This window comes from Vombatus ursinus, unplaced genomic scaffold, assembly GCF_900497805.2.
Source record: "Vombatus ursinus unplaced genomic scaffold, bare-nosed wombat genome assembly UNPS02013931.1, whole genome shotgun sequence".
In the NCBI taxonomy this organism is placed as follows: domain Eukaryota; kingdom Metazoa; phylum Chordata; class Mammalia; order Diprotodontia; family Vombatidae; genus Vombatus; species Vombatus ursinus.
The window spans coordinates 1,880,749-1,906,970 of NW_020953709.1; the positions used below are offsets into that span (position 1 = coordinate 1,880,749).

General features: G+C 45.7%; 1 protein-coding gene across 8 annotated transcripts in view; it reads right to left on the bottom strand.

Moving 5' to 3' along the window:
* The window catches only part of CD6 (CD6 molecule), a 45,215-nt gene that overhangs the window by 13,293 nt on the left and 5,700 nt on the right, over positions 1 to 26,222 (bottom strand). For all 8 annotated transcript variants that reach the window (XM_027858834.1, XM_027858829.1, XM_027858830.1 and 5 more), the window contains exons 2-3: positions 3,045 to 3,125; positions 367 to 711 (exon numbers count right to left, since the gene is read on the bottom strand). In XM_027858834.1, coding sequence (XP_027714635.1) covers positions 367 to 711; positions 3,045 to 3,125 — 426 coding nt within the window. The remainder of the gene's footprint in view (positions 1 to 366; positions 712 to 3,044; positions 3,126 to 26,222) is intronic.

A 26,222-nucleotide genomic window follows, 5' to 3' on the forward strand; every position in this document is an offset into this window, starting at 1 on the left:
AGGAGAAGAAGGAAAAGAGCTCATGAGAGAGAACACTTGATTATTTACTTACTAGAGATAATTCCCATCTGTGAGGAGTTCTGGTGGATGAAGTGCATCTCCCACTCTCTCTTCTTTTTTGAATTCCCCTCCCCTTCCCTCCCCTCCCCTAACCCCCACTCCCTTCTCTCCCCTCCCCCTCCCTTCTTTTCCCCTTCCCACCCCTTGTTGAGCCCCTCCTGAGTAGAGCCCTGATTCCCAAGGTTTGGTACAGAGGGAGCCTGGGCAAAAGTGTGGGTTATGGGATGGGAGCCCCAGAAGCTCTTCTGTCTCCGGGGCGATGTGCCCAGTCAGGATGGTGGTGCTGAGGGAGGGTCCTCTTCTCACCTGAACAGTTGACCTTGGTTGACCTCCCGCTGGTGCACACAGAGGGCTGTACCTGGCAGCTTTCCCAATCTCCCTGGTCACAGCGCAGAGGCAGAGGGGAGTCCCATGTGTCATTGAGGACCACAGTCCTGTTCCCCACAGGGAGGTGCTCTGGTCTCTCTGGGGCTGGAGTCGCAGTAGACACCATTGTCTCCATCCCCACACAATTCAGCTCCCTGCAGACAGCGAGGCTGGCCTCGTTGCTCCAGAAGTCCTCACAGACAGGCTGCCAGGACCCTGACATCTTGACCTGCACCGTCCCACTGCAAAGGCCAGTCCTATTCACCAGACGGACAGGCTTCTTTCCTGGAAGGAGCAGCACATGAGGCGTTTGAGTGTTGTGATTGATCTAAGAACAGGGCCTTAGTGGGTGGGGGATAGGGAGAGTGTCAAGGCTCAGGACCCTCTCATGGTTTGGAATCTAAAGGGCAGCATGACCTCACAACCAAGTCACTGGTCTGCATACAGTGCTAGGAATGCTGGATTTGGAATCCAAGCACCTAGGTTCAATTTCCAGTCCTGTCGCTACCCGTGTGACTTGGGACTTCACCTGTCTTGGCCTCATTTTCCTCATTTGTAAACTGATGCGGTTGATTTTGATAACCCTGAAGGTCACTTTCAGCTCTAAATGGTCTTATGATCCTACAAAGGCATAAATCCAGGAGGGCTTGACATCAAGTCATCTAAACTCTTCTCAACACAATGACCACCCCCAGGACTGAGGTTGAAGCATGCTCTCCACCTCCTGGTAGAGAGGTGAGGGACTCAGGATGCAATGAGTCATGTATTTTTTGGGCATGGACAATAAGGGAATCTATTTTGCATATTTGTTCCTAAGTTTTTGTTTTTCTCTTTTTATCAGTGGAGGAAGGAGAAAAAACAAATTTTTGTTCATTAAAAAAAATAAATTAAGAAAAAACTTTAAAAGTTATCTGAAAAAGATCTGAGGGTTTGAGTGGATTGCAAGCTGAAAATACCAAAGCCAAAAAAAGCTAGTGCTGCCTTAGGAGGCATAACTATCTCCGGACAGCATGATGTAATGGTCCTGCTGGACTCCCCCCTACTCAGACTAAATCTGGAAGGACAGTGTGTTTAGTTCTAAATACCACAACTTGGGAAGGGTATTGACAAACAGGCACATTCAGATCTGACCCAAGATGGGGGGAAGCCTTGAGACCAGGCCATTGGAGAATTGGTTGAAGGAACTGGGAATGCTTAGCCTGGAAAAGAGAAGATTTAGGGGAACATGATCACTTTTTTAAAGTGTTTGAAAAAATGGCGTATGGTGGAGGGATCTGACTTGTCCTGCTTAGCCTCAGAGGGCACCATGTGTATTTTTTGTTTGATGTCTTCCCCTCCACCTTAGATTGTGATCCCCCTGAGGGCAAAGACTATCTTTCTTTTTCCTATTTGTACCCCCTGTGCTTAGCAGAGGGTTGGGCACTCAATAAATGTTTATTGACTATTGGGCAATGGGTAGAAGTCACAAAGGGACAGATCTTGGCACCGTATAAGAAAACCTTTTCCAACAATTAGAATGGTCCAAAAGTGGAACATGTCATCCATGCCACAGTAGTTGGTGGGTTCTCCATCAATGGGATTTCATTGAGCGAAGGCTAGATAACCACGTGTCAGGTATGCCAGAGAGTGCACCTCTCTGCTCAGGTGCAGGTTAACCTAGCTATCCTCAGAGGTCCCTTCCAATTCTGAGATTCTGGGATTCTTGGACCAGTTACATAACTTGAGCAAGTCACTTTTCCTAAGTCGGTGACTCAGTTTCCCCATATGTAAAATAGAAGGGTTGGTCACATGGACATGTTTTCAGTTTTGACATTTTGTGATTCTGTAGAAAATTTGTAAACAGCTGACATGTGAAATGGGAGACATTGAGCTAGGAGGGGTCTGTTGAAGGGGGAACGGATAGGATTGGTGGGTCTGATACTGGGACTTGAAGGGATGAGACCAATGTCTTCCTCTCCAAAGATGCCCTCATAGAGTGGCACTTGGGATGCCCCCTAGACCGTCATGTATAAGCCCCACCCCAGATGAGCTGGTTAAGGAACTCCCCTTGGCCCTCAAGCCACCCCTGAAGGGGTGGGTGAAAAGATGCATAATCTCCCACCCACATCATTTCCTGCCTCCTGAACTAAAATGTCACCTAGAGATGGGGCTCTTCTGCCCCTCCAGCAACCACTAAACCAGCCATAAATGGCCACATCTCTAGTGGGGAGCCCTGGGGAGGGGCAGGATACAGGCTTATCTGAGACGACGATCTCCTGCCAGGCGTGGGTCTCCCCACTTCTCTATCTTTGTTTTCTGGCTAAGAAGCAGCTTTCCCCACACCTCCAACCCCTGTCTACCCTGCAGCATTGGTGACTAGGCAAAGCTTGTCTTCAGCCCCTTCCTGATGTCCTACTTCACATAGAGAGCACTTTGATAGAAGGCTCAGATTCCAAGCATTCATTAGATCTCTAATGGTGGCTCTTCAGACACAGGGACAGATTGGTGGAGGGAACCATCTGAGGGCAGGGAACCTTCTCAGTGCTCCTGCAGTCACCCCAAAGGCAGTCGCCTACTTCACCTATTTGTGAGGTCAGCCCCGTGGCCCTCCCCCCTGCGCCACTCGCCCAGGCTCTCACCAATATCTGATGTCAAGTTTCCCATGCTTCGGACATTGTCCAGTTTTTCAGATAAGGTAGGAGAGGTCAGAGTGGTCTGGCCTGAAAACAAATACAGAAGCCAAGAAAGGTAAGTGAAAAAAAAAGCAAATTATGGTACATGAACGTAATAGAAGGCTATTGAGTCACCAGGAACAACAAAATGGAGCGTTTCAGAGAAAACTGGAAGGAGCTCAATTATCTGCATCCTTGATGCAGATTAAGAACTGTATTAGCTTTATCCCGACCAGTAGTTCAGAGACAAAGGCATAGAAAATACAGAAGGGCCTCTTACATAAGCCCCTCACTCACAAGAATTGCATTCTTCGTGCTCCAAGGAAAATGAAGAACCGTAAGTGTGTGAAGGGAAGCCCTCTGGGGGCTTGTATCAGGGAGGTCTACACACACACACACAGACACACACAGACACACACACACACACACACACACACACACATGCACACAGTGAAGAAGTGGTGAGGCTTCCTGATATAAAAGCATGGGGTAGGGATGGAGCCATTGCACAGGGTCACCCATGCTGTTCTTGGGTTTGCAATGGAAATAAATGGCCAGACACCTTCCAGTTTGGGCGTGTCAGACCCACTTCACAGACTCTAGAGCTGAAAGAGACCTTGGGCTATGTCTAGTCCAATCTCCTCCTTTTACAGACAAGGATAATGTGACCCAGAAATGGCATAGGATCATGCGACCATAGACTTTGAATAGGAAGGGGATTTAGAGGTTATCAAGTCTAACCCTCTCATTTTTCAAAGGAGGAAACTGAGGCAAAGAGTGGTTATGTGACTTTCCTAAGGTCACGCAGCTAATAAGTATCTAAGATGAGATTTGAACTCTGATCCTCTGTCCCCAGAGAAATGGTTCTTTCCATAATACCACACTTGGCTGGACCCAAAAGAGTGTCAGCCTGGGAGGCAGTCTGCAGGGGAGTGCTTCAGGGCTCTCTTCTTGGCCTTGTGCTATTTAATTTTTTATGTCTACGACTTGGATCAAGACAAAGATGGAAAGTTTATAGAATTTGCAGATTACACAAAGTTGGGAATCTTACTTACCTAATGCTCTGAATAACAGCCTAGCTCCCAAAAGGTCTGGGTGGGCTAGAGTGTTGGACTAAATTAAATAAAATCAAACCGAATAGGGATGAATGCAAAGTCTTATGTGACTTAAAAAAGATCCGCTGTTAAGTACAAGATAGGAAAGCTACGGCAAGGCAGGCCTGCCAGTGAAAAAGATCTGGGAATCTTAGTGGACTGCAAACTCAATGTGAGTTAGCACCATGATACTTTGTTCCAGTATACCCCAGAGGGCAGAACCAGAACCAGTTGGGGGATAGCACATAGGCAGATGAAGGCTCCATATAAGGGAAAACATGCTAATAATTCCTGTTTTCTGAAAGTGGAGTGGGCTGCCTTGGACAGGGGTGGGGGTTGGCCTCATCAGGGATCTTCAAGAGAAGGCTGGATGACCCCTGACCAGTCATATTTTGGAGAGAGATTCTTGCTCAGGGTCACATCAGGCTAGCTGGCCTCTGACTGGCAGAGCAGATGGGATACTGGACTGTGAGTCAATAAAATGCCTTCATATCTTGCTTTAGATACTTAAAACTGCTGCCCTTGGGCAAATCCCTAAACATCTCCATGCCTCTATTTCCTCGCCTATAAAATGAGGGAGTTTTATCCAATTGCTTCTCCGGTCCTTTCCAGCTCTAAATCGATGATCCTAAGAAGGGGAAGAGAGCAAGCATTTATCAGGCACCTAGTTGTTCCCAGCGCTGTGCTGAGCCCTTTACAAATATTATCTCACTTGATAATCCTAGAATCTCATAGCCTCTTTGTGCCTTGGGTTTCTCATCTATAAATGAAAGGTTTGCACCTGATGGCCTGGGGGCAGGCATTCTTAACCTGGGTCTGTGAATTTGTTTCTTTTTTAAAAATGATTTCAATATTGGTAATCCTGTGTATTTTGTTTTAAGCCTTTAAAAACATTATTTTTCCTGAGAAAGGCTCCATAAGGCTTCACCAGACTGCCAAAGGGCACGTGATCTTCACATTACAGTTTCTTCCAACTCTAGATCTGTGGCTCTATGTCCTCTCTGTGCCTCAGTTTCCTGATCTGTAATTCTTTTGTAATAACTGTAATTTCTTCAGGTCTCTTCTGACTCTAAATCTTTGTCAACGGTTCTAAGAGTGCCCAGTCACACCCTTCACCCTGCCTGGCTTGGATACTTGGAAGACCACGGGAAGCAGAGAGAAAGATGATTTGGTCCCTGGCTGGGCGGGCTATGAGCTTGGGTTTGCGGAAGCAAAAAGAGAGAATAACTCACAGCTAAGGACTGTGATACCTCCCCCTCCCCCTGCCCACCCGCCACTTTTGTTAACATTTAGGCACATTCATGCACATACACACAGGGCACCCCCTCCAAGACTTCAACTCAACCTCCCCCAACGATTCTTCCCACATACCACTGACTCACATTAACGCACACGCCCACATAGTCCTCCCAAGACTTCACACACACCATCAAGAAACAGCACCACTTAACACACATTAATGCATACACATACAAACACACACACAGAACCCTCTCATATAGACAGCCGGGGCGGGGGGGCCCTTCATCGACCTGAGAAAAAGCCATTGCAAGTCTAATTGCCAGCCCAAGTAGAATCCTGGATTGACCAGATGACCTCCCGAAGGCAAAATGAACTCAGGATTCTGAGCACAGAGCTCTCTGTTGCTAATATGATATTCAGAGGGAGAATTCAGATTGTTCCACTTTCTGATCTTCAGAATCCTGGTTCCCACAGCAACCAGCCCTGCTGCACCAAGGTGGTGTTTCATCTTTCTGGTCCTAACAAGATGAGGGCCAGGATGCCTGACTGCAGTGTGTGTATGTATGTGTGTATGTGTGTATGTGTGTATGTATGTGTGTAGTCTGTGCATGTATGACACATGTGCGTGTATGGGTTTTGTGTATATGTGTCTCTATACATGTCTGTTAATGAGTACTAATATATATGTTTGTGTATATGTATGATGTGTCTGTGTCAGGATAGGCATGTAAATACATGTATGGATGTGTATTTGTGTATATGAATGATAGTACATAGGTGTAGTGAACATGTGTGAAATTGTGTGTGAATGTTTCTGGTGACTGAATGTATGTGAATGTAAGGGTACACCTGGTAAGTATGGGTCAGTAATTTATCCAGTAAACAACTACATATTGGGTTTTTTAAACCTTGATAAGTATTTTGATATTGGTAACCCCATGTATTTTGTTTTATGCATTTAAAAACATTTTAGCCCCCAAAACCCAAACAAGGTCATGAAAGAGTGAGACATGACTGAAATGACTAAACCACCACCACTTGTGCCAGACACCATACAAAGAAAGGCAAAAATTCAGCCCTGCCTTCAAGCAGCTCACAGTTTCATGGAGGAGACAACATGTAAAGAACTCTGTAGAAGTTACACACAGAGCAGGCAACCTCAGAGCAGAGGTGGGAGGGAGACCAGAAAAGCCGCCTCTTGCCCTGCCAAAGGTGGTGTTTGAGCAGAGACTTAAGGGAAGCCAGGAAAAGTGAGAGGCAGGTGTGAGGAAGGAAAACCCCAGGGATGGAGGAGAGCCAGCAAAGGCAGGGAGGGAGTCCCTGAAGGTCATATCGTGTGAGGACCAGCACATATCCCTGGGGAGCTGGAGGGGAGAAGAAATGCAAGGAGCGCTGCAGAAGAATACCAGCAAGGTAGGAAGGGTTACAAAAGGGCTTTAAATGCCCAAGAAGGGAATTTCATATTTTGCCCTGGAAGTAATAGGGAGTCACTGGGGTTTTTTGAGGAACGAAGAGGGACATGGTCAGATCTCTGAAGAAAATCACCTCGGCAAGCTGAATACAGGATGGATCGGAGAGACGAGGCAGAGATCAATTAAAAGGTTAGTGGGATAATCCTGCTATAACAGTGTAAGTAGAATGGGAGATCAGGGGAATCTTCTTGTTGTGGTACATTGAGATTTCAGTAAAGCATTTATTTAACAAGGTCTCCTCTGCTATCCCTGTAGGCTAGACAGTTAGGTACATTTAACTACTGTATCTTTAGGTGGGTTTGACTGAATGACTAAAACCAAAGAGCAGTGATTGATGTTTTGATGTCACCTTGGAAGGACATCCCTACTGGAACACTGCCGGGACCTATGCTTGACCCTGTTCCATTGAACATTTTTATCAATGATTTGGGCAAAGGCCCAGATGGCCTTCTTATTGAATTTGTAGATGACACAAGACTGGAGGGCATGGTTATCATGGTTATACAAAAAGGTCTTGGCAGGCTAGAGTGTTGGACTAAATCGAATTGGTGAAATTTCATAGGGAGAGATATAAAGTCATAGATGGATTCAAAAAATCAACTCTGCAAGTACAAGATGGGCAAGGCATAGTTAAACAACAGTCCTGGGGGCTTCGGGGGACTGAAAGATCAATGACTGAATTGCGTGACATGGCAGTCAATAATGGCTAATGTGATCATAGAGTTCCATTTAAAGTGGCTTACAAGTGTCCAAGACTGAAGCGGTGACACTGTGCTCCACAGTGGTCAGGTGTCACCTAGGGTATTGTGCTCAGTTCTAGATATTATATTTTAGAAAGAACAATAGTAAGCTGAAGAGTCTGTAGGAGGACAACTGGGGTGGTAAAGGACCTTGAGATCATGCTACATGAGAACGAGTTGAAAGGACTGTCCTGTTTAGCTAGGATAAGGCTAGGGGTGGGGGTGGGGGGCATAAGAGAGATCTACAAATATTTGAAGGACTTACATATGGAAGAGGCAACTGGCTCACTTTGGAGCCTAGAGAGAAGAATAGGAGTAAATGTGCGAGATGCAGAAGCAGATTTGGGGCTGATGTCAGGAAAAACTTCCCACTGATGAAAGCTATCCCAACCAAAGTGGAATGGGGTACCCCAGGAGGTGGTGGGCTCCTTCTCTCTAGAACCCACTAGGCAAAGTCTGCGGGACATCTCATTGGGGATATCACAGTAGGAATTCTTGTTCAAGTTATTGAGGTGCCCTAGACCCAGGGTGGAGACTCTAAATATTGACCCAGAGAAGACTCAGCCCCATGGTGTCCCACAGAGTGTACTACCTCATGTTTTTGGCAGAGAATAGGGGAAATTTCAGTGACTCACTTATGCTTGGGGGATATGAAATCTGTGAATTAAAGGGAAGCATCTGCTTAGCCAGGTCCTTTCACTAGTAATAGCTATCTGCCCACAGCAGATGGCCCAGTGGATGGGTGCTCAGAGAACGTTTCTGAAAACCAGAACTCTGATTCTTCCTTCCCCCTTTGCCTGGACAGTCCAGTGAGAAGGGAGAACTCTGACCTTCCCTACCCTTGAGGAAATCCCCAAGTTCAATCGATAACAATCATTTGAGTATTGCTTTCCTAGTACCTTGGATAACTCCTCTAGATAAATGCCATACTCAGAGTGAGGCACTATGGTACAAGAGAAGAAGTAGAGGACTGAGTCAGAGCTTCTGGGTCCAAATCCCAGTTCTGCTATTTACTACTTGGATGTGACCTCAAGCAAGCTATTTGTCCTCTCTTGGCCTGTGGTTTCCTCCCCTGTAAAATGAGGGGCGTGGAATAAATGAGCTTTGAGATCCTTTCTGGCTGAGAATTTATCATTCTGGGTCAGTTCCTTCTCTTGTCTGGACCTCAGCTTCCTGTTCTATAAAATGAAAGGTTTGTACTAGACAGTCTCAAAGGTCCTTTCCACAGTCACTGCATTGGGAATATTGATCTCCCCGACATGTGCCTGGTACTGTGCAGTATGCACGTTCACAGAAGGGACCTGAAAGGTCCCAAAGTTTAGTGACTCAGAGATTAGCAAAGGGAACTTCAAGATAATTCAGCCATGTCCCTCATTTGACTGAGGGGGAAACTGAGGCCAAGAGAGCTAAGGAATCGCCTTACACAGTGAGGAAGTAGCAGAATCGGGATTTGAGCCTGGATCTTCTGATTGAAAATCTGAAGTCTATTCACTATACCATACTGCCCTACAGTACAAAGTCCTCATTTTTAAAAGGAGGAAATTGAGGCCCAGAGAGGGAAAGGGACTTGCCCAAGGTCACACAACAAATTTGCATTTGTGGTTTCCTGAAAAAATTCCTGTTTGGTTAAAGAAGGATGTGGGTGTGTGGCATTTGATACACACACGCTACACACAACTGCAGCAAGCAGAGATGCTTCTCTGTGCATCTCTTCCCCATGGGAGGTCCTTAATAAGTGTTAATTGAGTCCAATGGGATGAAGCAGCTGGTTAGAGCTCTGTGCTGCTGAGGTCTGAGTTGGAGCCCTGAGGAGGCTGGTGAGTGTGGCTCTGCTCCAAGGTCATCCTCCCTGCCTTACCCAAGCCAGCCTGCAAAGGTGTGCTGCTCACCGCAAGGGAGCTGGGAGAGAGCATGGACAAGTCTGTCCCCCTTACGGGCCCAGTGATTCTGAGTGCAAGTCTTGTTGGTGCTTGGCATCTGCTAGTGACCCTGGGCAAATCACTTCATCCTGTTTGCCTCAGTTTCCTCATCTGGAGGAGGAAATGGCAAACCACTCCAGTGTCTTTGCCAAGAAAACCCCAAATGGAGTCACAAAGAGTCAGACACAACTGAAAAATGACTGAACAACAAAAAGCACTTACAGTGGAGGGTGTTGGAAAGAGCTTTGGACTAGCCCTGAGTTCTGGTCCTGGCCATGCCACTAATTCCCTGTTTGACCTTGGACAAGTCATTTCCTTTCTTTGAGCCTCAGTTTTTCCTTCCGTAAAATGAACTCGTCTGACTAAAGGATCTGTCAGGCCCTTCCTAGTTCTAACCTTCTGTGCTCTGAGACAATAGTAGTTACAACAGCAACACTTTTAGGTTTGCAAAATGTGTTACAAACATGATTTCCTTTGATCTCCATAGCAATCCTGGGGTGTAGGTGCTATTCTTATGCCCATTTTACAGAGGAAGAAGTTGTGACACCAAGAGGTTAACTGATTTGCTTGGGGTTACATAGCTAGTTAGTTCTAGAGGCTGAATTTGAACTCAGGTCCTCAACTCTAAGTACAGCCTTCTTTCCCGCTTGTACTGTGCTGCTGCATTCTAGGGTCCCTATTAGGTATGGCATTCTGTGCTCCATCCTCTAAGGTCCCTTCTAGCTCTGCATTATGGTTCTAAGTCCTTTCTTGTCCAGGCATGCCATGTTTCAAGGTCCCTCTCAGCTTTCACATTCTATTTTTGAAGGTCCCTCTCAGTGCTGACACTCCATGCCCAAAGCTCCACCCTGTAATTCTAATGTTATGTGTTCTAAGATTCCTTCCAGCTCTGAATTTCTATGTTCTAATGTCCTTCCTGGGTCTCACATTCTCTGTTCTCTGTTCTAAGGTTCTCCCAACTCGAACATTCTATGTTCCAAGTTCCTTCCCAGTTCCAGCATATTAAATTGTGTGTTCTAAACTCCCTGCCAGCTCTGACATTCCCTGTTCTGTGTTTTTAAGATCCCTTCTCCTTGAGTTTTACCAAACCACCTTCTGGTCCTTACGTTCCCTCCCCTGCCCTCCCCTCAGCTCTGAGATGTTCTGACTCTCCAACTGCTCCAATATGAATCTTGGCTCATGAAGGCAGGGCTGTTTCTATCTTTCCTGCTGCTAATGATGATGGGGACGATAACGGCTCCTAACAGTGCCCACGCTTCCTGAGGGTTTTGGTAGAGCCTGGTTGGGCAGTCACGTGCCTACTTTCCCCAATCTGGACCCAAAGAACCAGATGGCTCCAGAAGGGCATGGTCCAGCAGATGGCCGATTTCAAGTCTCCTCCACTCAGGTGGCTGTCCCACGGGAGGCCAAATGAGTCACTCTGTTTCCAGTTTTAATACCACAGTGACAAGAGATCTCTACCCTTCTCAAGCTCAAAATATTTTTAGATGCCAAAAGGAATAAGAAGAGTTTGTTAGGCTCTCAAAGGGAGAAAGGGAGGTGTTAATAAGTTGTCTATCCCTCCACCTCCTGGCACTTGGGGAGCCCAAGGGAGACCCTTGAGTCCTGGTGCCCAGTTTGTCAATAAAGATGTAAACTGGGGCCACTGACTTTTGATAACCCAGGTAAATATCTAACATTCCTTCCAATTCTGTAAACTAATCAAGTTAGACATAGAATTCATTGACATTTTTTAGAATTGTGTTGCAAAATGCTATGATAATAATAGCTAACATTTCTAGAATGCTTTAAGATTTGCAAATAACTTTACATACATTATCTCATTTGAGATGCTCCCAAACCCTAGGACAATGGGGGTTCCAGGCAGCGTTAGCTCTATTTTATAGACGTCAAGATTGGTTCTAAGAGAAGTAAAACAAGTTCAAAGTCTAGTAAGTGTGACATGTGGGTTTAAGCTGAAGTCATCTTGACTTCAAGTCCGGTATTCTATCATGAAGCTGTGCTTCCTCAACTTCATCTTGGTAGACGTAGCACACAGTAGGCACTTAGTAAGAGCTGAACTCACTCAGCATGTGATGATGGGGAAGTCTCTTCCCTTCACTAGGGACAATGGAACAAAGATGTGGGGATGGAAGAGGGCAGGATGAGAAGGGAACAGGATGGGAAGCAAACTGGTCCGACTGGCATGAAGAGCACAGGAAGGGGAGGCGGGCAAGCTGAGGCTATAAGAGAGGTTGGCGCCCAAATGGGCAGAGCTTAGAACGACAGGCTTAGAAGTTGATACTCTCTTTGGTTGGTTTCTTATTGATGTGATTTGTTTTTGTATCACCTTCATTTCCCAATGTACCTCAGAGGACCTTATAACAAAGGAAAAAAGAGGGGTAGGGAGCATTTCAGGAAACTGAGCCCATTGAAAGACGTGTGAAGTATCTGTTATTATTATTGTTGTTATTGTATTCGCCTGCTTGACTCCTGCTTACGTTGACTCCACGGTTGGAGCAATAAAAGTCCTGTAAGAAGAAGGTAGGACTTTGAGAGGTAGTCTTGCCTATTCCCCAGTCCCTAGGAAGGACAGTGCTTAAATCTTCTCAGAATGATGGCCATCCTATCCTTTTTCTGAAAATCCCCCTTATTCTTCCAGAGGGGCTTTGCTCCTTCAGTCTCCCATGAGTACTCTGCTCCCTGGTCCATTACCTGCCCAAGTGGGTATCCAGTCTTCTGGATTCTGGGCCCAAGGCTGTGTCCACCGTGCTGTCTAGCTGCCTCTAAATAAAGTACTCCGTAGCCTCACTTTGCTATCTCCACTCCTTGATGCTCTCTCTCTCTCTCTCTCTCTCTGTCTGTCTCTCTTTCTCTCTCTCTCTCTCTCTCTCTCTCTGTCTGTCTCTCTTTCTCTCTTTCTCTCTCTCTCTCTCTCTCTCTGTCTCTCTCTCTGTCTCTCTCTCTCTCTCTGTGTCTCTCTTTCTGTCTCTGTCTCTGTCTTTCTCTGTCTCTCTCTGTCTCTCTGTCTCAGTGTCTCTCTGTCTTTCTCTCTTCTCAAGTGGATGTGTTAGAATTCCTAGTTCTGGTGCCACTGGCTACCCGAGTCCTTTCTCTTGCCTCCCTGAGGCTCTTTCTGACTCCTGAAATTACTTGGTGTTACTTTGTAGCACGTGCACTTTTATCCCCTTAGTAGTTTCATCTACTTGAGCTAGCTCAGAGAGTGTTTTCACTTTTGCCTTTACAGCCCCAGGGCTTGACACAGTGCCTCGTACATAGAAGGCACTTAATAATTGCTTGTTGAAAGTTTGGCCCCCAAACAACATATGAGAAGACATCTCTTAATTGAATATGTTGTACGATTTTTTTATGATTCTCTTGATCATTTACTCATTATATTTCTTTTTTTTTCATTAAAAATACTTCATTCTGAGGGTTGACTGGGAAGAGGAGAGGAACAAGAGGGAATTTGGTTGCTATAAAAACAAAAGATATCAATAAAATTTTATTTAAATTTTTAAAGAATTGAGCTGAGGACGCAGCCTCTGCTGGGTTGAATATGATACGTCCCAAGATGTTATTTCTAGAGGTTCCAGGAATGTTGATGATGAGAACACCAGGCTCTCATTCCATAGAGGTGATGAGGCTCAGCCAGAGGCCCAGGAAGGAGTACACTTGTGCTGGGCTGGGGGTGGGGGACTGGTTTTAATTCCCAGATAGAATTTCTCCAGCCAGCCAGTGTGAATGCGGTCCCCCTCGGACCCAGAGGCAGATCCCCTGACTTATGCTATCTGCTTCATACTCTGGTGGGCAGTATGCACAATGAGCTTCCCCCAGACACACACACACACACACACACACACACACACACACACCCCTTCACAAAAGTAGGGCGGATTTTCAAGGAAAGTCTATTGTAAATAGTAACAGGGTAAAGAAATGTCAGCAAATAAAATATTATACTGTAACATGACAAAGGAGATGAAGGGAGGGTACTGAAACATTTTTGAAAGGCAGACAAGAACAGAAGAAAATTCAGAAAGAAGAATAAACATGCAGGACATTTCTGAAAGTAACACATAGAATTTAAAATAGGCATTCTTTAAAAAGCAAGGTATAAAATGGAGATTCAAGGCCTCATACACAACCCTCTGTGTTGTGCTTCATGTATTTAAATGTTCTTTTGTGTTTTTTTAAGTTCAGAATTTTAAAATTACTTTAAAAGAAAGAGGAAAATATGACGAGAGAGAGAGAGAGAGAGAGAGAGAGAGAGAGAGAGAGAGAGAGAGAGAGAGAGAGAGAGAGAGAGAGAAGACCAACGCTGAATCATTATCTCCTGCCTCTTGGCAAGTAAAGCATGAAATATTCTATTTCCAGCCATGGCTAATATATTGATTTGTTTTGCCTGATTATAATTATTTGTTTAAAAGAAGGGGTCAAGTTAATGGGCAATAAGACAGAAGAAGAAAGAAAGAAAGAGAGGAAGGGAGGAAGGAAGGAAGAGAAAAAAAGAAAGAAAAGAAGGGAGAAAGACACAGAAGGAGGAAGGGAGGAGAGAGAGAGAGAGGAGAAGAAGGAACACAGAGAAGCAAAGAAAAAATTAAAAACACGTAAGCAAAATATTTTTTTAAAAAATACACAGAAAACAAAAATTATGTTGGAAGGGGACACAAGTAAACAGTGATTTTGTTACGCCTTTGTTCAAGTTAATGTACACTTAAAAATCAAATAGTGTGTAACAAGTTCATGAGTTCATATACAATCCTGTCTGCTTTCAGTATATTGAGATACTTGTGTCTCTTAATTTGTGCCTCTTTATTTCATAATAAAAAAGAAAATTTGAAAAATAAATGTGAGCAATGACGGCGGTTATCAAGGGGTCATTGGGCGCTGGGAAGAGGACAAGGTCCTGAGTTAGAAGAGCTGCCTTTGATTCCCGGTTTTGTCACTTATTACCTGTGGCTACGTCGGCCTCCTTGAGCCTTTATTTCCTTGTCTGTAAAATGAGGAGGTTGGGCTCAGTGCCATTGTCCCTGGTTCCTACTGGTTCTAAGCCTGTGAGCCAACAATGGTAACAATGATAATGGTGGGGAGGGCAGTTGAGGCCCATGTCATGGCCAGAAAAAATTGCAGAAAGGTTGACCTTAGGGAACCCCAGCTTAGTGATGGACACAGATGGTAAAAGCCAATGGGAGGAAGAGCTCAGCACACTACTGGGGGCTGCAAATTTGAGCACCTACCAAATATGTTGGTGGCTAGAATGCTCCATCAGACGATCACTATTTTTCTTGGACTGACAAAGGACAAATCCTAGTACTACAAATATAGACCTTAAGACGTCCTTGACAACTCAGCGATAAGCTGTACTGGAAACAGAGAATTATAGCAGACCCTAACAGTGATTCATAAAAACAAGTCAGTCAGTCAACAAACATTTATTAAGCACCTATTATGTGCCAGGCACTGTGCTAAGCTCTGGGGATACACAAAGAAGCGAGTCGGGCCTTCAAGCAGCTCACAGGAGACAACAACATGCCAACAGCTGAATAAGTATAAAAATATCTACAGGATAAATGGGGCAGGGGTGTGAGGAATCTCAGTGAGAAGGCACTGGGGTTGGGGAGGCATTTCAAAGGAGGCCAGGAAAAGTCTCCTACACAGGATTTGAGATGAGTCTTGAAAGCAGCCAGAAAAACTTCAAAGAGGTGGGGGTGAGGAGAGAGATGTCTCCGTTCCAAAGACTCCCATCTTCAAGTAGATGGAATGAACCCAGTTCCTCAGACACGGCACCTTTAACAGTCTACACCACACACTGCCTTACTATTAAATCTGGTTTTGTGATCTATTGACTGGTCCTGATCTCCCAGCTGGCCCCTCGTACCTTATCGGGAATGAGTTTGTCAGCTCACTCTATAATAGAAGGGTTTCACAGAGGAATGAGGGCCTGAAGCATCTGGGGAGGGGGGATGCTCAAAGTGGAGGACAGATCACAGAAGAGACAAGGGTTCTATGGAGGATGGCTGTTCACCTGTGGGTGGCACTAGCTGATCTCTGAGGTTCCTTCTGGCTCGGGGATTCTGGGCTTCTCGGATATGTAGGCCTCCAGATACGAACGTCCTGCCTTTTCAAACAGAGTGTACTGGAGCCTAACCACAATGGAGGCACTGGGGTGTTACTGAAAGAGAATTCACATTGGAGTCAGAGGGCCTGGGTTCAGATCTCATTTCTGGCACCTACTACTCATGTAACTTTGAGTAAATCACTTCCTGAGCCTCAATTTTCTCATCTGTCAAGAGAGGACAGTTGAGTCTTCTAAGGTCTCTTCCAGACTGAACTATTTCAGACTATGGAGCATCCAAATGTGCTCTCTCTCTCTCTCTCTCTCTCTCTCTCTCTCTCTCTCTCTCTCTCCTCTCTCTCCCTCTCTCTCTCCCCCATCCCCCTTTCACCTCAGAAAGACATCTTCCATCTTCTAGGAACTGAGGCTGGAGCCTGTGAAACCCAAGGATAAAATTCCCTAGAGAGACATGCTGGGAATAGCCCCAACGCCTGAGCAGGAAGTTGACCTGCATGGCCAGGCACCATTTTGCAATTCTGCCCCTCCCTTGGTCCACCCACACACAAAAACATCCTGGCTCGTGCCTAGATTGTAGGTGGGGGGTGATGGGCTAAGATGAGGCAGCTTATTTCTAAAGGCCCCAGCCCCTCCAGATGCTATTTAGGCAGTGGTTTCCACAAGTTCTTAGCACAGGCCTACCTCAGAAATCCCCTTGGGGGTGCCAACAATATCTTGTGGAGGTGGCATGATGCCAGAAATAAGATGCAGCAAAAGTTCCTTCCTTATGGGCAATAACTCCCACCCCACCCCCCCAGAGGAGTGCAATCTGAGGCTTCAGGTAGTTCAGGTGAGTAAAGGCACCAGCTAAGGACTCTAAGCTCTCTGACCTCCCACAACTGGTCCACACCCATGCCCCCAACGTGGCCTAGATACCTGGGATCGTCGCTACGTGGCCCCCACCCCGCTCAGTGCTCACTGGAGCAGATCTCCTCTCTACACTCCAGCAGCTTCCTCCCCACACACCATCTTGAATCAATTCAATATAGCACATATTTCTTGAGCCCCCTGTGTGGGCCAAGGCCCTCATCACCCTCAGAACTGGGCCATTAACATTACAGTTGCTTCTCTCAGGGGTGTGAGATGCCCTCCAGTGAGCAGGCTTGGCAAACTCCTCTGGCAGCCTGGTATGAGATAAATCATGGCTTATATTGATGGAGGAGTGCTTGAAGTCTAGCAGAGTGCTCCATATAGATTATATATCATTCATGTATCTCATGTAATAGTGTATATTATATTATTTGTATATTCTATATCATATACATATATACATATTCCAGCATTTATGTAGAGCTTTAAGGCTTGCAAAGCACTTTACATGGTATCTCAGTGATCCTCACAGCAACCTGGGAGAAGGTGTTGTTATTATCCCCTACTTACAGATGAAGAAACCGAGGCAGATAGAGGTTGAGTGACTTGCCCAAGGTCACGCAAGTAGGAAGTGTCTGAGACTGGTTTGAGCTGGAGTCTTCCTGACTCCAGGCCCAGGATTCTCTCCACTATGCTCTATACCCCTCGGTTTCTTTGGTCGTTTGCTGTTGCCTGGCTTCTCCTCACGGTTCATCCGGGGAGCATCACAGAGTCACCTCTTTTCCAGTGGGAATGGGCACCAGCTCATGGGACACAAAACCTAGAGCGCTGGATGGCTATTCTTTGTGTCGAAAAGGATCACAATGGGCCCAGTTAAGGATTTGAGAAGAATACTCAGGTACTAGGACCATAGATTTGGAGCCAAAAAGGACCTCAGACAGAAGCTAGTCCATCCAACCTGTTCATTTTACAGATGAGTAAACTGAGGCCTAGATGAGACAGCAAGGGAGAGAGGAGCAGCCCTAGTACTGGACAGGGGAGTATAGGCGCCTGGGTTCTTGTCTCAGCTTGGCCAATGACTCACTGTTTGACCGTGTGTAAGTTATGTAGCCTGTCTGAGACTCAGTTTCCTTCTCTGCAGAATCCCTTCTAGTTTTGACGTTCTACATTCTAAGGTCCTTCCTGGCTCTGACGGTCCATGTCCCACCCTTTGGTCGGTTCATCTGTGAGGGAATGCTTGGTCTTTGGTCTACCCTTCCTGGCCTCACTTTCTCCCTTCCAAGATAAATGGGTTGGAGAAGTAAATAACTTTAATGTCCCTTCCGGCTCTAAATCTACAAAAAGAAGAGGCAGTCTGGGCTCGGGGTCGTGAGAATTTGTCTGATTGCTCTAGGGAAGGTTGCCCTACCCTGGCTTGGGGGAAGACGTTTACCAGATCTCTCTCTCGGCACTAGGTCCTGGCTGTGGTCTTTGGTTTTAAGTTCCTCTTCCTCTGCGCACTGACAACGTTACTTACAAGGTCATAGATTTTGAACTGGAAGGGACCTCAGAGGTCATCTGGTCATTTTACAGATAGGGAAACTGAGGCCCAGAGACTCGCCCAAAGTAACCCAGGTACTCCACAGCCTGTCTTTTTTCCATCGTGCCACGCAATGAGGGTATTTTGTGAATTCCAGAGGAGAAAGACAGATGATTCTAGAGAGTTGAACAGGGATGGGGAAACCAGCACCAAGAATCTCCCCTTAGAGGATGGATGGAATTCCATTGACCCCTTACCTGAGGCCCCTTTCCCATCCCAACTCCAACAGTCCTCCTGCCCCGGTTCTCAAAAATAAAGCCTCTGAGGCATATAGCCTCATGGAAAACCCATAGGATTTCTGGGAGAGAACTTAGAGGGCATGGAATCTCATCCACTCATTTTTCACTTGAAGAAATTGATGCTCAAGGAGGTGAAGAGATTTCAATCAAAAAGTAATAATTAAGCACCTACCATGCACCAAGTACTGCCAGTTAACAGGTATTTATGAAGTGCTTGCTTTGTGCCAGGCACTGTGACAAGTGCTGGGAATCCCAAGAAAGGCGAAAACATGGTGTCTGCCATCAAGGAACCCACATTCTATTGATTGGTCCAAGGGCACCCACAACAAAAGAAAGGAGTGATCTAGACTGCAAACCAGAACATCTGACTCCAAATCCAGAGCCCATTTCACTGCCCCAAGTTGGCATGAGATGCATATACTTTCTCCTCAATCACTCTCTAACTTCCTTTGTTCTTCATGTGAACTAAGGAGTGAAGGAACAGGGTCAGGGTGAGGCCTCACCAAAATGGCAAAGTTGACAAAATGTCTGTTCTCTCCAGCTAACCATCCATCTATCCATCCATCCATCCATCCATTGACACATTGATTCACTGATCCAGTCATCCATTCCTTCAACAGCTCCATATCAGCCATTGACTATGCACAGAGCAGATCTTGTCCTGAGTTCTGGGGGAGAGTGAAAGTTCCAATAAGGCAGGGTCCTTGGCCCCATAGTGCTCACACTCTACAAATCTAATAACAGAAGTTTCATTTCCGCTACTTTAGGTAAACAAGCATGGTTGTGATTCCCTGGGGAGGATCTCCAGGAAACTTCCCTTGCTTGGTCTTGCCTTCCAGTTCTTGGGTTTCCATCATGTTGCTCCAGCACAGATGCTTTCCTGCCATTGGGCCCTTGACTTGCCTAGGCTCGAGACTCTTTCCCCAGCTCAGTATGTCCCACAGGATGCCCCAAGGGGTGAGTTTCTCCCCTTTCTATCATCACAACCAGTTAGGCTACTGAGAGTCCACATTTAGACAGTGCTTTCGGATTCACTGAGCAAACGTGATCTGAGCCTCATTGCAACCTGGGGGTTGGGTGTGGGAGGGTGGTGGTAGTTAGCACAACTACAGTTATCTTCATTACACACATGAGGAAAATGGGGCTCAGAAAGATGAAGGGGACTTGCCCAAAATCACACAGCTATTGAGTCTTCTGGTCCCAGACTGGTGACTTCTCCATCTACTGTGATAGAGAGTCCAGGAACAGAAATTATGACATCACAGTAGGAGGCAGGATGTGGTAAGTACCATGGGTGTAGGACTAGCATTTGGCATCCCTGTTAATCTCCCAGGGAGAGCCAGGGATTTAGCTAGACACTCAAGACAGAAATGGCATATTACCTTCATTTTAGCAAACGGTAAGTGCTCAGCATTAGTGAGGCCCTATCTACTACATCTTGTCTCTATTTATGGCAAACACCCACCCACAAGTGTGCCAAGTCAAGCCAACAGCTATTTATTAAGCATCTACTATACTCCAAGTCAAGTCAACAATATTTCTTAAGTTCCACTTGTGAGTCAAGCAAAGTCAAGCCAACATGCACTTATTGAGTGCCTACTGTGTGCCAGGCCCTGTGCTAAGCTCTGAGGATACAAAGAAAGGGAAGAGCAGTCCTGAATCAAGAAACTCACTATCCATGGGTTGTGTGTTATCCAGGCTATGCTGAATCAATCACAGTGACAGATTCATAGCCTGTCAGAGATGAAGGGGATGCTTGGCCCACCATTTTATTTTCCAGAGGAGGAAACTGAGACCCAGAGAGAGGAAGGAACTGACAGGAGGCAAAGTTGGGGCTCAAACCCCAATGATGTTGGTTGACTGAATGCTCATCCCATTATAGCTCACTGCCTTCCTCCTCCTCCCCCATGACAGCCAACCCAAAAATCATTTCTGAGGCATCCGCCTACAAAGGAGATACGGCCATTTCATTTCATAACTCCCTTCAAACCATGGCACCCCTTTCACACAGGAGGTGGAGGCAGCAAAGGGCGGGTCCATGAACAGCTCAACTGCCCACTGGGTCAAGATCCTGCTTTCCCACGCCTTACCACTCACACACACTCCCAGAGATAGCACAGAACACCAGCCATGAACCAGCCTGAGGAGTGTATTTGGGAACTCCACTATTCCACACATCCTGCCTTCCGCCCACTGAAGGAGAGAATCCAAAGCTGGCCTGCAAACTCTGTAGCTGACAGGGAAGGTGCTCCTTACCTTTCTGGCTTTGCTCTACGGTGGTCCCTTCACACACACTCTGTTCAGTCCAACAGAAGCTCACTAGGCATTTACCAAAATTCCATCTCACCCTACCTTTGCCTAAGACATGCCCAGAATACATTCCCTCCTCCTTTCTGCCTTGTGGAACCCCTACTTCTTCTTTAAAAGCCAGCTCAGGTACCATCTTCTACATGAAGCCTCCCCTGATTCCTCCCAATTATTAGCACACTCTCTCTTTTGATACTACTGTATTTACTTATTGGTATACATTGTATCCCCCTCTCTGATGTCACCTCTCTGAGGGTAGGGACTGTTTCTTTGGTTTGTTTGTTGAAGAGAGTGAAGCAGTATTTTCTTAATGTTCCTTAAGCAATACTTTTTTAAACTTTTCATGAATTATTTTCTATGGAAAGGGTACTTTCTAATGTTGATGTCTTCTTTCTCTTCTACAATTCACTAATATTGTATGTTTGTGAAATTTAAATTCAAACGCAGAATTCACAAGTTTTTTGAACCCTAATTACAAAGTCCTTTTAATGACTTCTCTTTTCTTATCAGAAAAACGTCATTTCTTTTTGTCTAGTGAAAAACACCATAAAAAATCCTCAACACAACTCCAAAAAAAAAAAAAATCGAAGGAATTCTAGGGTCCTAGATTACAGCGGGAAGCGTATTAGAGTTCATGCCGTCCCACCCCGCTGTTTTACTGAGGAAACTGAGAGTGTAAAACGGTCAAGGTGTCCCAGGGAGCGAAGCATCGGAAGTGCCCGTCTGCCTCCAGAGTCAGTGACCTCTTTACTATGCCATTCTGCACCTTAGCGGGCATTGCTAAGACTAAGCGAACATTGGAATTTTGAGCTTCGTGTCCATAGAGTTTTATGGGAAATAGCCCTGCGAGGTGAATGCTGCAAGAATTATTACCCCCATTTCATAGCAAGACACTGAAAACACCTGTGCAGAATCACAAAGCTAGTAAGTCATAGGGGAGGATTTGAACTCAAATCTTGGGACTTCAAGTGCAGCGCATCCTCCATTGATATTTTAAAAAGATGTTGTCTTGGGGCAGCCAGATGGCACAGTGGATAGAGCACCGGCCCTGGATTCAGGAGGACCTGAGTTCAAATCCAGCCTTGGACACATAATACTTACTAGCTGTGTGACCCTGGGCAAGTCACTTAATCCCATTGCCTAACCAAAAAAAAAAAAAAAAAAAAGATGTTATCCCTCTCATAGGGCCATTATTTCCCACCCTCCTTTGGCAGGATCCATTTACTCAGTCCTGAGAGGAGCTGGGGAGCACTGATCCCTTTCTCTTGCTTCTCTCTCTCAACTGCGTGACATCTCAAGGCTTCCATTTCCTACCTGTGAAACAAGGGGCCTGGATGAGATGATCTGGAAAGTTCTACGTGGACATGTTGTCTCCACCTAGAGACTTGAGGGCAGGCATTGTTTCATTTTGGAATTTATATCCCCAGCACCCAGGACTGTATCTAGAGCTTAAGTACTTGTGACTGACTGATTAGGTACGGAGTCAGAATTTGAACTCTGACACCAGATTCAGCACTTTTCTTATGGAGAGCCACAGGAGAGCCAGCAGGCCAATCTATCGGTAACCATGGCATATTTTTCCCCGATGCTGGACTCCTCTGACGTGGGTTGAAACCAATAAAAATATCTTGGAAATAAAGAGACCTTAGTCAGTCAACAAGCATTTATTAAGCACCTACTATATGTCAGGTACTTACTAAGTGCTGGGGTGACAAGGAAAGGCAAAAAAACACCCGGCTCTCACAGCTCATGGTCTAATGGGGGAGAGGACACTCAAGCAGCTATGGATAAACAAGATATAGATAGGATACATCGAGGATCGAGTCAGAGGGAAAGCATGGAGGCTAAGGAGGAGGCTTCTTATACAAGAAGGTAGGGTTTTAACTGAGACACAAAGGAAGCCAAGGAATAATCCAGTCTAGGGTTCTTACCCTTTTTTTGTGCCCCGGACCCCTTTGCCATTCTGGTGAAGCCTCTAGACCTCTTCTTAGAATTATGTTTTTTTAATGCATAAAATAAAATACACAGGACTACAAAAACATTTGTATTGGGATACAATTATCACAATGTTAAACAAAAGAAAAGTTCATGGGCCCCAAGTTAAGAATCTCTGATCTAGTCTAACCCCCTCATTTTTATAGATGAGGAAATTGAGGCCCGTGGAGAGCTCCATTAATTTTAATTGAATCAACATTTATTAAGTGCTTACTATGTGCAGAGCACTGTCCTAGGCACTAAGAGAGACACAAAGCTTAAATGTTTTATTTTTATAGTCTCTATCCTGATGGAGCTGACAGTCTAATAATGATAACAACAACTCATATCTAAACCTCTTTTACACATTTTCTCACACAGCTACCCCATGAGGTAGATAGCGCAAGTATTTTAAAGATGGGGAAACTGAGGCCATGAGAGGTTAAGTGACTTGCCCAGGGTCACACAGCTAGTTGATGCCAAGGCAGATTCAAACCAAGATCTCCTGGTCCCTGCCTAGCCCCACCTTGTAGCCCAGAAGACTGATACGTTTGGAAACTTAATAAGAGAGCTACACAGACAAGAAAACAAGTGTTGGGTCCTGGCAGGGTTCCTGAAGCAGATGGGGAGACAGGGGAGTGCCAGATTGAAGCAACTGATGGGGCTGCATGCACCCTTCTTGAACATCCCAGAGAACTGGGCATTGATCACACTTCGGAACTGAGTCAGAAAGCAGCTCTCCTTCATACATTTAAAGGAACATTTAATGGTTATTAGCAGCTTGGCTGAGAATTGCCATGCTGTTCCCATGAGCAATAGACCAATGAATCTGAGTATGAATGGAGGGCAGAGGCACTGGGCTGAGAATCAGGGGGTCTGGTTCTATCACCAAATAGTGCTCTCTCTCTCTCTGTCTCTCTCTCTCTCTGTCTCTGTCTCTCTCTGTCTCTGTCTCTGTCTCTCTCTCTCTCTCAGCCTAATCTCTCTGGGCCTCAATTCCTTTCTTTGTAAGGGAAGGTGAAAGGAAAAAACATTTATTAAGCAGTGTCAGGCTCTGTGATGAGCACTTTACGAATGTCATTTGATCCTTGAAACAACCCTATGAAGTAAGTGCTGTTATTATCCCATTTTACAGTTGAGGAAACTGAGACAGTGGTTAAGTGGCTTGCTCAGGATCACACAGCTAGTAAATGTCTAAAACAATATTGAAACTGAGGTCATCCTGAGAAGTCCAGTGCTGACAATTCCAGTCAACTCACTGCTCCTCATGGATGTCCTAGGCCTTCTCTCATCATCCAACCCTTTTGTGCTCTGTTCTTCAGGTCTGGGATAGTGTCCTCTCTGCTCCCCACCCTGTCCCATCTTTACCCCCTGCTTCCAAGCCCAAGGCTTCCCTGATACCTCCAGCCAGAAGTGATCTCTTTGGAGGGGAGTTCAGTAGGGGAGGTGGTATCAAATTATAGCTTGTACTGGAATTATTTGTGTGATTGTCTTACTAATTCAATTATAAGATCCATAATAGAAGAGTATCTTATTTCATCTTTGTACTCCCAGTACTGAGCATAAAACCCTGGAAAAAATTGGGGAGGGGGGTTCAGATCCAGTGTAGGGGACTCTTACTATAGGAACGCTTCCTTCCTTCCTTCCTTCCTTCCTTCCTTCCTTCCTTCCTTCCTTCCTTCCTTCCTTCCCTCTCTCTATCTTGCTTGGACTTCAAGTGTATTGGCCGCTCATGGGCCTGACCTCAATGCTGATTGCTACAGAGTTTTAACCAGCTCCATTTCTCTTGACCTGGATTGGCTCACCTCTCCTCTGGTGGCCTGGAGGCTAACCATATTGGTACTGGGAACAGCGAGGGAATGCGATTGGAGATCACCACACCACAGCTCAGAACTCCTGAACTCAAGTAATCCCCCAGCTTTCACTTCCCGGGTTTCGAGGATGATGCCCCTCTCAACACCCTAGGAGACTGGAAACTCTCTCCACTGATGCTGTGGACAATTATTCTCTAATCTAGTTTTAGAGAGATGCCTGGGGCACTGGAAAGTTAAGCCTGCCCTGTAACCAGGGTTTCATAGTTAGGATGGTCAGAAGCATGACTTGAACCCAGGTCTTCTCAGCTCCAAACTCTCCCTTTGCTCAATGCCCAATACCTTGCTCATAAGCAGAGCTTAATTCATTGTATGCTAAACTGGACTTAATTAAATTATTTAACACGCTTCCCCAAGGCAGGAGGATTTACCATGTGTTTCCTTTGAGAGCTTCAAAGAAATTCTTAAATACCTGTGAAAAGTCAATTACCTAAAAAACAAAGGCTTGCTAATTGAAAAATTCTCCTTTTAAGAAGAGAAAAGTTACCTACCAGGGGCCTCTTGCCACACACTTAGATGACAGTCCTGACCGAATTGACCACATTGCCTGAGCATTATCCTGGGCCTTTTCCCCAGCTCCCACACTACCCTGTGTGCCACACCACCCACTCAAATCAAGAGTCACCCAGTTTGTCTCCCCCCTCCTTTGGCACTCTACCCCAATGGCTGCCCCCAGAGACGGCTCCGCTTAGCTTCATGGCCGAGTGGGGCAACTGAAAACTCACAGTCCAGGAGTTCTCATCTGCCCATAGCTCCTTGTGAATGGCATTAACACCCAGCACTTTGTTAAGCGTCTTTATGCCTCAGTTTCCTCATCTGTAAAATGGGAAGAACCAGCTTTATAGGATCATCAATTTAGAACTGGAAGGGACCTTAGAGAACATCCATCTCCCCAGACCAAAGTAAAGATCCATTTCTAAGTAATAATTAAATATCATCCTGGCTTAATCCAGATTTGCCTTATTGTTATTCCTGTAGCTTTCTCTCCTAAAGACCCAAACCTGTCTACCAAATGCTCAAACAGCAGCTCCAGCGCCCTCCATTTTCAAACAAAGGGAGAGAAGGCAGCAGGAGACTTCAAAATGGAGGACGGAAAACATGGCTACTCAAATAAAAGAAAATTAATTTCTTTTCCTTTTTCTCCTTCAACTAACCCTGTCCCTCTTCATCACCCCTATGGTCTCCAACCCCTAGTCCTTGGCCCCGGGCCTCTGTCCGGGGGCTTTTGTGGGGCCTCAAGTCCACATTCTTTGAGGACTGTGGGATGGCCAGCCAACTGTACCAGTATGAGCCCGACTGATGGCAAGTCCGTGGGATCCGGCCCAGAATAAGAGATGAAACATTGTGGCGGGGAGTGATAGCCAGACAATCCCCGATTTGTCCCCTGTAGATACGAGGCCCCGTAAGATGAGTGATGTGTAATGGCTGCTTGTTCTTAAGAGGATCGCTCTCTTAAGAAGAGATAACACACATGAAAAAAGGTCCAGATAAACCTATCCCATCCCCCTGGCAGCCAACATCATGTATAGAGTTTACTGATGTGGTGGAGAGAGCACAGGCTTCCCTTTGCCACCATTAACTCGCTGGGTTGACTTTGAGTGAGTCACTCTTTTCTGAGGCTTCTATTTCCCAAAGCAGAATGAAGACATCGGACGAGATGTTCTAAGGTCCTTCCCAGCTCTGACATTCTTCAGTCCAGCTTCTCCCAGCTCTAGTATTCTCTGTTTTAAGGTCTTCATCAGGTCTAGCACTCCCTGTTAACATCTGACATTCTATATTCTTTCCAAAGGACCAATTATGAAAC